Consider the following 12,431-nt stretch of genomic DNA (forward strand, 5'->3'; position numbering starts at 1 on the left):
TTCAGCCGCCTTCACGCAAAAAAACACATCAGAGTCACACGCTCAGGTGCCACTCAAATTATTAAAAATAACCTCCACTATCATGCGTCCCTAAATCAGAGGATTTACCAGACACGCTAGACGGGACTGTGAAGCTTTCGCTACCTGTCTTTGCGGGTAAAACTGATGAGAGAGATGTCGTGCTCTCCTGCGTTTCGACTTCCAGGTTGTGTAACTCACATTGACATTTTCCTGTCTCCAAGACACGAGTGAAATTAGTTTTAAAAAAGAAAGAATGACTTCACATACCTCTTCACCTTGCAACCTTTTGCAAGATCAATCAGGTACACCTGAGTCTGACCTGGCTGCAGACAGAACGGGGCGGGGCTGCACGCGTCGCTCCTCCCCACGCCTACTCTAAATGGCTCGATCGTCTTTAATAGGCTACTGGGCATACTACATGAAATGTGTTCGTCGTAGTCGGTCTAGGATGGGGGTAGCCAAGTTTGGTCCTACCGTCCTAGAGAGCCGCTGTCCTGCAAAATTTAGTTCCAACCCTAATCAAACGCACCTGAAAAAGCTAATCAATGAGGTTTTTGGAGCTAAACTCTGCAGGACAGCGGCTCTCTAGGACCGAACTTGCCTATGTCGTTCAGATCTATATGATCTGGATATTCTGTGCAGTTTCAAAAAGCCTTCATTATAATGCACGGAAGAAGAAAAAAACATTAGCCCGTAGGCCTATCTTGTGATGTCCCTGGCTGAAATTATTGTTTTGCTAAATTAAAGGGATAAGCTCACCCAAACATGAAATTTAGCCCATGATTTACTCACCCTGAAGCCATCCTCCTAGGTGTAGGCTATAGCCTAACTTTTTTTTTTTTCAGACGAATACAATCGGAGTTATATAGCTATATATTTTTTTTTTTAAATGTCCTGGGCTAATTTTCATATTTGGGTGAACTGTCCCTTTAAGCTGGTATTTAGGCTAATACAGGAACAACCCCACATTTAAACAAAAATGTATTGCCTGATTATCCACAGCAGGAGGGTCAGGTCTGACTTATGAATGATTCATGAAATGTGATAAGTTTATCAACTTAGTATGAAAAAGGAAATGAAAAATATATATCAGTATTGTTTTGATTTAAATAACATGGCAAGACACACTTATAGTAACAGGTGTTATTGGTTTTTATAGGCCAAGCCGTGTCAGGTGCAGTTGTGTGATAACTAAATTACATTGCAAGAATAGGCTAATGTGTGCCGCCTTAATTTAGTTTTTAATGAAACTTTCTGTAAGATCCAGCAGGAGTATGACATTCTCAGATCAAGTGTGCTCCTAATAATTCATAATGTCAGACTGAGCTCTTGTCATAATAGAAACCTCTCTTTTACTGGAGTAGTATTTTATTGCACGTGTAGCCCCGCCCCCTTCTGCAGGCTGCAGCCAAGGCCTTCTCACGTTCTCAGTGCAAATACATTACAAGCTCACCTTTATTCTCTTCAGTTTCCCTGGGCAAAGGAGAACCGGACTAAGCAAGGTGACACATGTGCAACAATGCCCCTATAAACATTTTAACATGCTAATTTCTCCATTACTCAGTAATTCATTATGTGCTGGTGTTCATTTTTCTAGAGTACATGTCTTTTCTCAATGCAATGGTGCCAGTGATTATAGTTTATAAAGTCACAAACATGGATATTTTACTTACAAAAACTCATCGCTTTGCTTCAGAAGGCCTTTATTGGAGCCGTATGGATTACTTTTATGATGGATGGATGCGCTTTTTTGTGCTAAAAAAAAATGGTACCACTCACTCCCATTATATATTTTTTTATATAACTCTGATTGTGTTTGGCTGAAAGAAGAAAGTCATATACACATAGGATGGCTTGAGGGTCAGTAAATTATGGTATAATTTTAATTTTGGGGTTAACTAACATTTTAAGACCCCAACCTTTCCTTTTGACGCCAGTTCCGAAGTAAAGGCAAATATAAAAAGAGTGACATTTTCCTCACGTTCGCAGATTGCTGGAAGCGAGGTGAATATGATCTGTCATATCACCAAAGTTTGCGAAGTGGATCTTCTACTTTTTCATTCAATGTTGACATTTTAATGTCAATAAACATCTGTCGATTATTAGTGTGCACAAATACAGAAGGTATTTGGAACACAACGGTGACTCAATATGACATTTGCTTCACCAAACATGTTTGTTTGCATATGCGTATGTCATTAAGGCTTAGCAAACAGTCACAATTAATATGCGTGTATATGTTTATGTGTTATATTGCCCCTGCCTTGTTTACATCAACGTGTGTATGCATGTTTAGTATTTGGCTGGGGTGTCAAATGTTCTGTATAGCACAGGTTAGGTAGGCTAGCTATTTTTTATTTTAAAATAAATAAATAAAACCAATACATTTCATTGAAATATATATTTAGGAAATAACCTATCATCATTTACTCAATCTCATTTCCAAACCTTGATCCATGGAACAAATAAAAAAAACATTACAGAACCATAAAATTAATACAAATTTGTGCACTATATCCAAGTCCAAACATTTACTATCATTGAGATGAGATGAAAACGCTAACAGATAGTTATCTACTACATGTATTATATATTTGTTAAGACTGTTTGTTCTAGGATCATCAAAATGTTTATAGGAATACTTGGCAAAATAATGGTTTTCAAGGATTAGAGATATTAGTTAGGTTTTAAACTTATTATAACGTTGTCCATCGAATATATAATAGGTGTTTAATTTGCACCTTTCCTCTCATATTAGAGTCTTCAGGGAATATGATTAAATTACATGTAGCAGTTCTAAATCATCCTTTGCTTAATTTCAAACAGAGCGATTATAGCTTGATGCTTTATAATTATCAATCAGCATGCGTATAAACATAAATCATTTTTAACAGAAAACTACAGGAAGACTATCGCTTCCTCGTTGTCCTTTGGCTGGTCCTTTGTTTTCTGCCTCATTGTTACCCTTTAATTAATTAATTAATTAATTGAATGAACCAATGACTCGTGGGTGTGGGCGGCGCCTCCCACTGTGTGACTGAGCACACATCGTTAATCAGGGCAATTCCCATTAACCGGGTCAAGAAAGGTCATGCTCAAACAATTACAGCTTGATTAAGAGATGTTCATCAAGGAAATCCCACCTGAAGACAAGCCACGGCTCGGACCAAATCTCCGAAACCTCCAACAGGTGAACTTGCAGGTGGACACGGAGTGTGAGGTTTGGAAAAAAATATATTTTCTTTTTGATTCGTGGTTGAATAGATGTTCTCTTTCAAAGAGTTCCTTCAACTTTTATTCAATCTGAAGATAATGTCACAGCCGCTCCGAGATTGGCCTTCTGGTTTCTTAAGGCTGACAAAAGGAAAAGCTGCAGCAAGGTTTCTTGGGTAATTACAGCAGTCCCTCAGCTAACCGTAGGAAGGATAGCTTATAAAGACGGCAATGAGAGCCTAGAGGAGCCGACTCTATGAAAAGATGGTAGAGCTGCGAGATAAGAGGAAAAAACAAGACCTTGGAGTTAAAAGTGAAATGAAAAGAAACGACCTCATTTGAATTTATCTGCTTTCCAACAAAAGGAAGAACTGACAAGTTTGGGAAGCATAAATGTTAAATTAATTTACTGTGATTGGATCTTACTGCAGTACATGATGTTTCTAACCACACACATAAGCAATGTAATGCTGCTAAGAAAATCGGCAAATACAAAAATGCACTATAAACATTTATTTTACAGTGTCCTTGTTACATGTTCTTACCATAGTAATTAAAAATAAGAGTCAATGATGCATAATTACACGCAACTAACCCTACACCAAATCCTAATCCACCCTAACCCTAAGTACATGTAGTTAATAAATATTACTCAGTACTTAAATATATAATTATACTGTAACAATGCCACTTTAAAATAAAGTGTAACCAACTTATTTATTCCGTAAAAACGGCCTAAATAAATATTGGGTGAACGTGATTTCACCAAGTACCACATGTTCCTGGATCAACATCGTTGTCGCAAACAAACACTTTCTATTCAGTAAATCTGGAATGCAGTTGATTGTATTTACACTACATTTGCACGGACGCATGTATTTGGCAGATGATGTTATCCAAAGCAACATGCATGCATTGAAGATAATAAACTATTTAATATAAATAAAAAAATACACTGATGAGCCAAAATATTATGACCAGTCACAGGTGAAGCAAATATAGTTTATTATCTCCAAACAAGGCCACATAGTAAGATCTGGGTATATTAGATTAGTTCGATGCCAGAGAAATGGGCAGGAATAAAGATCTGAGTGACTTTGACAAGGGCCAGATTGTTATGGCAAGGCGACTGGGTCAGAGTATCTCTGAAACGGCAAGGCTTGTGGATTGCTCCCGGTCAACAGTGGTGAGAATTTACCAACAGTGTCCGAGGAGGGATGAGCCGGCGATAGGCTGTTGGGCGCCCAAGGCTCATCAATACACACGGGCAATGAAGGCTATCCTGTATAGAAGGGCAGAACCTGATTTCACCAAGTACAACATGTTCCTGGATCAACATCTGTGTTGATCTTGGAGCAACATTCAAATTAACCAATCAGATTTGAGGGACAAGTTTACAGTTTGTGTCAAGTTTAGGCTTACAACCAGGATTAGGGTCTTAAACATCAGTGTCATTCCCATATCATTTCCCTCTGATTTTAGGGATAACTTATGGGTTGGGTTAGGTTTAACGATGGGATATGGTTAGGACTACATTTTTTTAGACTGGAATGTTGTTCCAGGAACAACAAAGATGTTGATCCAGGAATGATGTACTTGGTGAAATCAGGTTCAGGCTACTGTGGCACAAGTCACACAAAATTTGAATGATGGTTACGGGAGGAATGTTCATCGCCCTGCTGTGTGTGGGGCTGTGAAGCGCAGACCAGTCAGAGTGCCTATGATGACCCCTGTCCACCGTTGAAAGCGCCTACAATGGGTACACAAGTGTCGAAACTGGTACAAGTAGGTGGCCTAGTCCGATGAGTTATCTTTTCTTTTACAGCACGTGGACGGTCATGTATGTGTGCGCCGTTTACCTGGGGAAGTAATGAACCAGGACGCACTGTGGGACGACGACAAGCCGGTGGAGGGAGTGTTTAGGGAAACGTTCTGCTGGGAAACCCTAATTCCGGCTATTCATGTGGATGTAAATTTGACACGTGCCACTTACTGTACCTAAACATTGTTGCAGACCAGGTACATCCCTTCATGACCATAGTGGTCCCTGGTGGAAGTGGCTCTTTCAGCAGGATCATGCACCCTGACACACTGCACACACTGTTCAGGAATGGTTTGAGGAACATGATGAAGAGTTCAAGGTGTTGGCCTGGCCTCCTAATTCCCCAAATCTCAATTGAATTGAGCATCTGTGGGATGTGCTGGAGAGTTTGGTTCCACCTAACAGTCTATAGGACTTGAAGGATCTGCTGCTAACATCTTGGTGCCAGATAATACAGGACATCTTCAGGGCTCTTGTTTTGTATCTTGTACTCCTGTTTTGGCAGCACGTGGAGGACCAACAGCATTAGGCAGGTGGTCATAATGTTTTGGATCATCTGTGTATATATTATATGTTATCTGTGTAGAACTGCAGCTCTGATATGCATCAGAAATGCAATACTTCGGACTCCGCAACACTGAAAACCATCATTGTGTTCATTGAATCTGTCACATTTACCTCCTCAAATGGTCAAATATCTGCAATGTGAATTTGCAGGTCCGACTTTGTGCGTCACGAAAGACAGCATTTGCACAGTTCGCATTTCTGTTCGCATCTTTTAATAATGACAATAAATAAACGGAAGTGCATGCAGCACGAAGTCTAGTGTGAAATCAACAATTGCAGTTTGCAGAAACAGGCCTAATAGCTATTTATTTTGATTACTTTGCACTTTATATAACTGTACATGTAAATGTATTGCAAGACAAGCCAAGACAGAAACCAAACCAGAAGTTTAAAAAGAGAATAATTACTTTGCCTTGACATCCAATCCAGGGAAACGGCAGTTTCAGCAGAACCAGAGGAGACGGATATGGGTCATTGTGCTGCGGTTGACAGTAATCAAAGACAGGAATTAGTTTCCCAGTTAAATGATAAGAAGAGAGGACCATTAACAGTGAGGAAGTGACAAAATGGGGGTTGATGAAGAAGAGCGACTCAAAGCGAGAGAGAAAGAGAAGAGATGGGGGTGAAATGCTAATTTTCTGTGTCTGTTCCGAGCAGCTGGCTTTGGTATGGATGACATGAATGATGAATTGTGCTGTACTGGTACCACCGGCCTCTCTGCTTCCATTCCTCATTACTGTGTGTGAGAGAGAATACAAAAAGAGAGAGAGGAAAAAAACAGCAACAGCAGCCAGGGATGTTTCCTTTAATTAACCCACATACCAGCACTTCTCCAACAACCACAAATGGCAACACTCATGCATTTATCTGCAGCAGTCATGGGTTCAAATGCAGCAGCAACACAATGAAATCAAACACCAAACGTCATGCTCCGTACACACAATTAAAAGCCAATAGTTAAGCGTGAGTTCATATCTTATCGCCAGGAGGACCAGCGATAAACCGGAGTAGACGGGGTGTTAATATTGCAACTGTGGAAGGCAATCATTTCCCAAACAAATGGGCAAAAAGGGGAAAATACATTTAGGCGAAGCAGGTGAAAAATGAGAAGGAAAAAGCCATGAAATTGGGAGAGAGGGGAAAAGTTGCTTTGCTGGCAAAACAAAAGGGCTAGTCATTATTTTTCAGCCTTGCAGGCTTTTACAACAGTGTAGTTTACTCAAAGGGTCAGAATAAATGAAAACACAAGCTGGGATATGGCATAAATGCAAAAACATTTTTCAGTGAAAACAAAGGCTAGTTTCTTTTTCTCTCTATTCAGTCCCTTTTTCATTCATGGTCTGAATCTAAACAGTACCGTTTAAAGAATAAAAAAAATCAGTTTGAAATGGCTGAAAGTGACAAAACATCACGCTCATCTTTGTCTTCAAGTAGTTTACCCCAAAAAGTGTCATCATTTACTATGATATGGCATCAAACAGCATTGGTTTGCACCTCAACAATGCAATTAACAAAAACACCTATTTTATGTTATACAAAAGAAAAAAGGTCATACGGGTTTGGAAAGGCATGCGGGTAAGTAAATGATGACCTGTTTGTTTTAGATCATCTTTAACATTTACTTTAACCCTTAAACGCATACCTCGGGTCTTTAGTGACCCGGGACGTCATTCACTACCCCCCTCCTCATACATTTTTTTAAAAGTTAGACATCAACCTTCTTAGTATTCATCAATCAATTCATTATATACAATATTACAAGAACAAAAAAGAGGTGTTTAGCAAAGCAAGTATATATTTTTTTCTGCACAACAGTAATTGAATCTTTGATGACTGTATAAATGCGATTCACCTTTATTCCACAAGCTAGCAATGTCTGAAACACAATGATGAAGTTACGTTTCACTCATAGTTACCGCAGGCAGAAAACAAAAGAATAGGAAGAATCATCAGCAAAACTTGAAATGGCTCAGTGATTTACTGCAGAGCAAGTACTGAACGCGATCAAATATTAGTGTCACTGTCACTTGATGATGGATCTGGCGAATAAGCTGTCAGTGATCAAAATATTGATTTCGAAGATGTTGAAAATGATAGTTTTGAGATCATGCCTGAGATGGCGAATATGAGCCAGATGCTGAATGTACTGGGAAATGACATCTGATGAGGACAGTGATGATGGTATAAAACATCTGCTCAAACTGACCCCTGCCAAGCTCCACAATGTAACAAAATATGCTTGATTTTATTCTTCTGTAATTGTTAATCTAATATCAGGAGAGTTTTATATTATCGGTAGATAGGTAGATATCTATCTTTATTAGATATAGATCCGGGTCGCTAAAGACCCGAAAATGTAATAATGATTGGCGAAAACAATCATGCATTTAACGGTTAATATTACCAATAAATAGAATAGTTTTTTTTACCAACTTCCTGTAATATTGTGATCATTTGACATCCATATGTTACGTCCACCTGACCTGGCTCAAGGGGAAGCAACATAATAACGGGGAGGCCACGCATGGAACTCAATTTAACAAATAAACATTTAATAGAAAAATAAGTCATAATACAACAACTCAAGAAATAAAGAAAAAACTATCTGGAACGGTCAAATGACAGCATACACACATACATACATACATACATACACACACATACTTACATGCATACATATTCACGCATACATACATACACATACATACATAGATCTATCTATTGGTCCTATATAGAATATATATATAAAAGGAAATTCAAGAGATTTCCTTCAAAAGTTTCCAGTTTCTATATTTCTGGAAAAACATGTATCAGGCTATTAAAGTACAGAGGGAAAGGGGGACAGACAAAGAGCACATGGCATTAAAAAAACAGTATGTGTGCCATTTCTGGAAAGGATTGATGACTTTTGTCGGCGTTTCTGTATTTATCATCCTTTTGTTGCCTTTCTGTTGAGAAAGCAGCGGGAGGTTGCGCATACAAATGATAAAAAATTATCTGAGCATCTCAAATTCAGCCGATTCAGCCCGTGAAAACAAAGCCTTGGTGTGAAACATGCAGGAAATCGAGGAGAAAACACGCCACAAACCTTTATCCATTTTTCACAATATACCTTTATTATCTTAATAAATACAAAAAAAACAACAACACTGTGATGTTTAAAGAAACAAGTATTAAAAAAGACACTAAAATGCATTAGACATTAGAAATATCAATATTAATTTTGGTATGTTCTGTAAGTGACATCTTTGTCTTATGGACATTTAGTGTACCGGCACGTTTTTCAGATGGAAGAGAAAGGAATGGAAAACCACTGTCGACAGGGCCAAAAAGGAAGAGAGAGCATAGCAATCCATCAGGTACAAGGGGTGGAGAAACGTTTCAATAGCGAACATGGAATGAATTCTCTTACGTGAGGATGCATATGAATATATACATTTATACACACCCACATCAACACCACCGATATAGATGTAAAATCACCTGAGATACTCGTTCGCACCTCATTATTCCAGACTGCTGGACACTAGCATTGAAATGATGTGAATTCTGAGAGAAAGACGTGGATGGGACGTCGGCCCGGTCTGGGAGAGCTCTCCTCAGTAACGTTGTACAAAAACGAAGACGGAAATAACGAAAGAAAACAGTCATTTCACCAGTAACTCCTGAAGATTCCACAGTAAAAAATATCCTTTTTTGAGCAGCCTTTTTGTACATTTTGTTTTTATAATATATTTATATATGTAAAATTTCATCAAGCGAATAGAACCAACTGGGCTGTTCGGTAAACGTACTGTATGAAGTGGCCGGAGACAGTGGAAACGTTTTCTGGAGGTCTGATTGACATTTTACACCACACCGAGGACGTGGAGGAAAAAAAAAATCGCACGACCATCACGCATTAGCGATCGTGTGAGAGATATTGCCGTATTTTTGCAAAGTCAAAGGCAAAATGTTATTGGCTTTTAGCTCATTTTGAGACTTCCGCATGTGATTACAGGACAAATATCTGAATCAATATAGGCTACCAATGAATGTGGAGTTGTTTATGGATCCTAGTGATTCAGTGCCCTGCATAGGTAAAGTAGAACCTGAAAACAAGGCTTTGGGACATCGTCAGAAATATAAAAAACAAGGTACATTAAGTGCTCAACAAAAAAACAAAACAATCGAAATTAAGTTACCTGACTTCATTCTCCACTCGTGATCTGAGACGTACGCAGAATCTCAAGACAAGCACGGGATCATAACGTCTACAAAACCTCTCTAGAGTAAGGCAGGAGCCTTACGGGAAGGCAGGGGCGTTGTATTGTTCATATGGCTTTTAAATTACTCGCGTTTCAAGTGCTTGTAATCAAATTTTGAGTGGAGATCGAAAAAACAAATACAAATAAAAAAGCCCAATTATCTCGCAAGTTAAAAAACAATTCACCTGCAAACATTAGCCATGTTGGTGTCTATTAATTTCGCTATGCTCAGATGGACCATATTAAATAGCCACAATACTAAATGCAAAACAAAAGCAAGCGGCAAACGGTGAGCCAGGGAAGAGGCAAAGTTGGTACCTGTAGTCCAGTGTAGTTCAAAGATCTGGCCTAAATATATACCAATTGGACTAGATTGAGTAGTATTAACTAGTAGGGGTAGCTGGATGTGTTGAAAAGAGAACCACTTAGAATAAATTTCCCTGCAAACAGTTTCCGAACCCATCTCGGTCTATTTCCAGCATGGAAAGGGTCTGGTTCCTCTCGCAGGAAAGTTCGTCACTACTGTAAGTCTTTCCACCAGCATAGACTCAGGCATCTCTTAATATATCTCTGTACACGGTTATATATTTTCTTATCTCTAGTTACAGTACAGAAACTCCCCTTCACATTTCTTTTCCTCCAATTCTTCATGTCAGCAGGAGCCATGGTTTTGTGCTTATCACCAAAATTGCAGTGCAAAAGAAAATAATTAATTATAATAATTATTATAATGACAACAATTAATTCATGAGAAGTATTAACAAATGATGGATGACAACATAATTTCTATGGCACCACAGCCCATCAATTCACATATCATACAAACGACCAACAGCGTAAGAGGGAGGAGAGCGCAGAAACAGAACTCGGCTTGCATAGCAATGCAATAACAATAATGTCATTTTCAATCTCCGATGTCAAGAATATATTTACAGGAAACTCGATTTCCTTTCCGCAAGTTCACCAAAGCTGGGTGACTCGGTTCTCAGGCCTTCCGTTGGTTTTCTTTTTTCTTTTTTCGCCCCTAACATTTTCTTTTTCTGTGAATGAAGAGTTAAAGGGGGAAGGTGAGGGATGTTGCGGATCTTGTGGGTTGCATGTCCATCTTTACATCACATTTACAGTTTGTCTTTTTCATATTTTTTCTCCCCCCCCCCCCCCCCATTCTTCCTTCTGACGCTTCACGAGTCCACTGCACCAAGCAGGTGAGGCATTTCCAGAACAGATAAAGGCATTCTTCAGTTTCCATCCAAAAGGCTCACTCTGTAAACAATACAAAGTGAACATGCAAGTCAGTTTTGAAAAATTAAAAAAAAATAATGAAACATTGATGCACCCCATAGTTTCATATTTACTGTCCGAATTTAAGACACTAAAAAAAAAAAACCCTGCACAAACTTTATAATTACTTATTTCTTAATCACAGGTTTTACATGGCATGTTTCATTTACACCTACTGTATGAAAAAGTACTAACTAGTTGGGTAACTAATATAATTAGCTTTGTTTTAAAAATGATACATTTTAGTTTTGTTAGAAAGAAACATATTAAATGTAATGCATCCTATTAAATAAATAAATAAATATTCCTCAACACGGTTTATATGACAATTTATTTGACAACCCAGCAACACTTTTAAACCATCAAGGTTTCGGCACACTTCTACAAGCTCATTTCAAATCATTTTAAATTTGTACTCTGCTTTCACTTGTATTAAATGGCTCATTTTCACACTTCAAGGCCAATGTGAAAAATGAATTTTTCAATCAGCAAGTGTTGCGTGTTAACTTGTTAGTGCTTTACTACTTCCAAGCACCTTTGATATTGAAGTTGTGCCAGAATAACCTATTCAGACTCACATAACTCTCCAGAGTACTGCGCGTTGGTCCCCATGTAGCTGTTTTCACCCTGCTCTGTGGTGGAGCGCTGGTGCTGTCCCCTCGTCCCTTCTCCTTTCCGAGGACCCGTTGACCCTTTAGAGGAGGCCGTCCCAGACGAGCTGTGGCCCCCGGGGGATGGGAATGACGGTTTGTTGTATGGCAATATGGCCTCTTCTGAAAACATACAAAATATCCAAACCATACATTTATTTGTTGGGCTTTTTCCAGCTTGAAAAATATCCATGATTGGTTTCTCTCTGACTAATACTGAGGTGACCAACTCTTGGCAGCTTTGACCGAACTGTACTCATTAGCAATACGTTCAGACGGCTAAACATATCTCCACACCAAAGTTTAAGATAAAAATGAAGACATATGAGACCAAACCAGACGGGTTGCCCAACCCACATCCCCCTCTGTGTCAAGCCAGATCCAGGCCTAGTTCTTTATGCTTCGTTTGGGATGGAAACCCAGAATGGTGGATCCTAATGATCAGACAGGCACAGATGGAGCTCGGCTTCTCTGCAGCGTGTGTGTATACAGTGAAAAATGAGGGCTGGAACGATTAGAGTACATCTGTGCAGCTAAGTGTGCCTCCTGTCTGTTGGTTCCTGGAGAAGGCCAGTGTTGGCCATGGAAGAGCTCACTAAGAGGGGGAGACAAGGCAATCTGTTTGCTCCA

General features: G+C 39.0%; 1 protein-coding gene across 1 annotated transcript in view; it reads right to left on the minus strand.

The window, feature by feature from the left end:
• Nucleotides 1-11,024: 11,024 nt before the first annotated feature.
• robo2 (roundabout, axon guidance receptor, homolog 2 (Drosophila)) overlaps nt 11,025-12,431 on the minus strand; it is a gene marked incomplete at its 5' end in the record, with an annotated part of 67,996 nt that continues 66,589 nt past the window's right edge. Inside the window, 2 exons of the mRNA XM_056244149.1 lie at nt 11,025-11,133; nt 11,730-11,924. Of these exons, the coding sequence (XP_056100124.1) occupies nt 11,132-11,133; nt 11,730-11,924 (197 nt within the window). The remainder of the gene's footprint in view (nt 11,134-11,729; nt 11,925-12,431) is intronic.

Source organism: Rhinichthys klamathensis, unplaced genomic scaffold, assembly GCF_029890125.1.
Source record: "Rhinichthys klamathensis goyatoka isolate OS25496 unplaced genomic scaffold, OSU_Roscu_1.1 h1tg000933l_1, whole genome shotgun sequence".
NCBI lineage: Eukaryota > Metazoa > Chordata > Actinopteri > Cypriniformes > Leuciscidae > Rhinichthys > Rhinichthys klamathensis.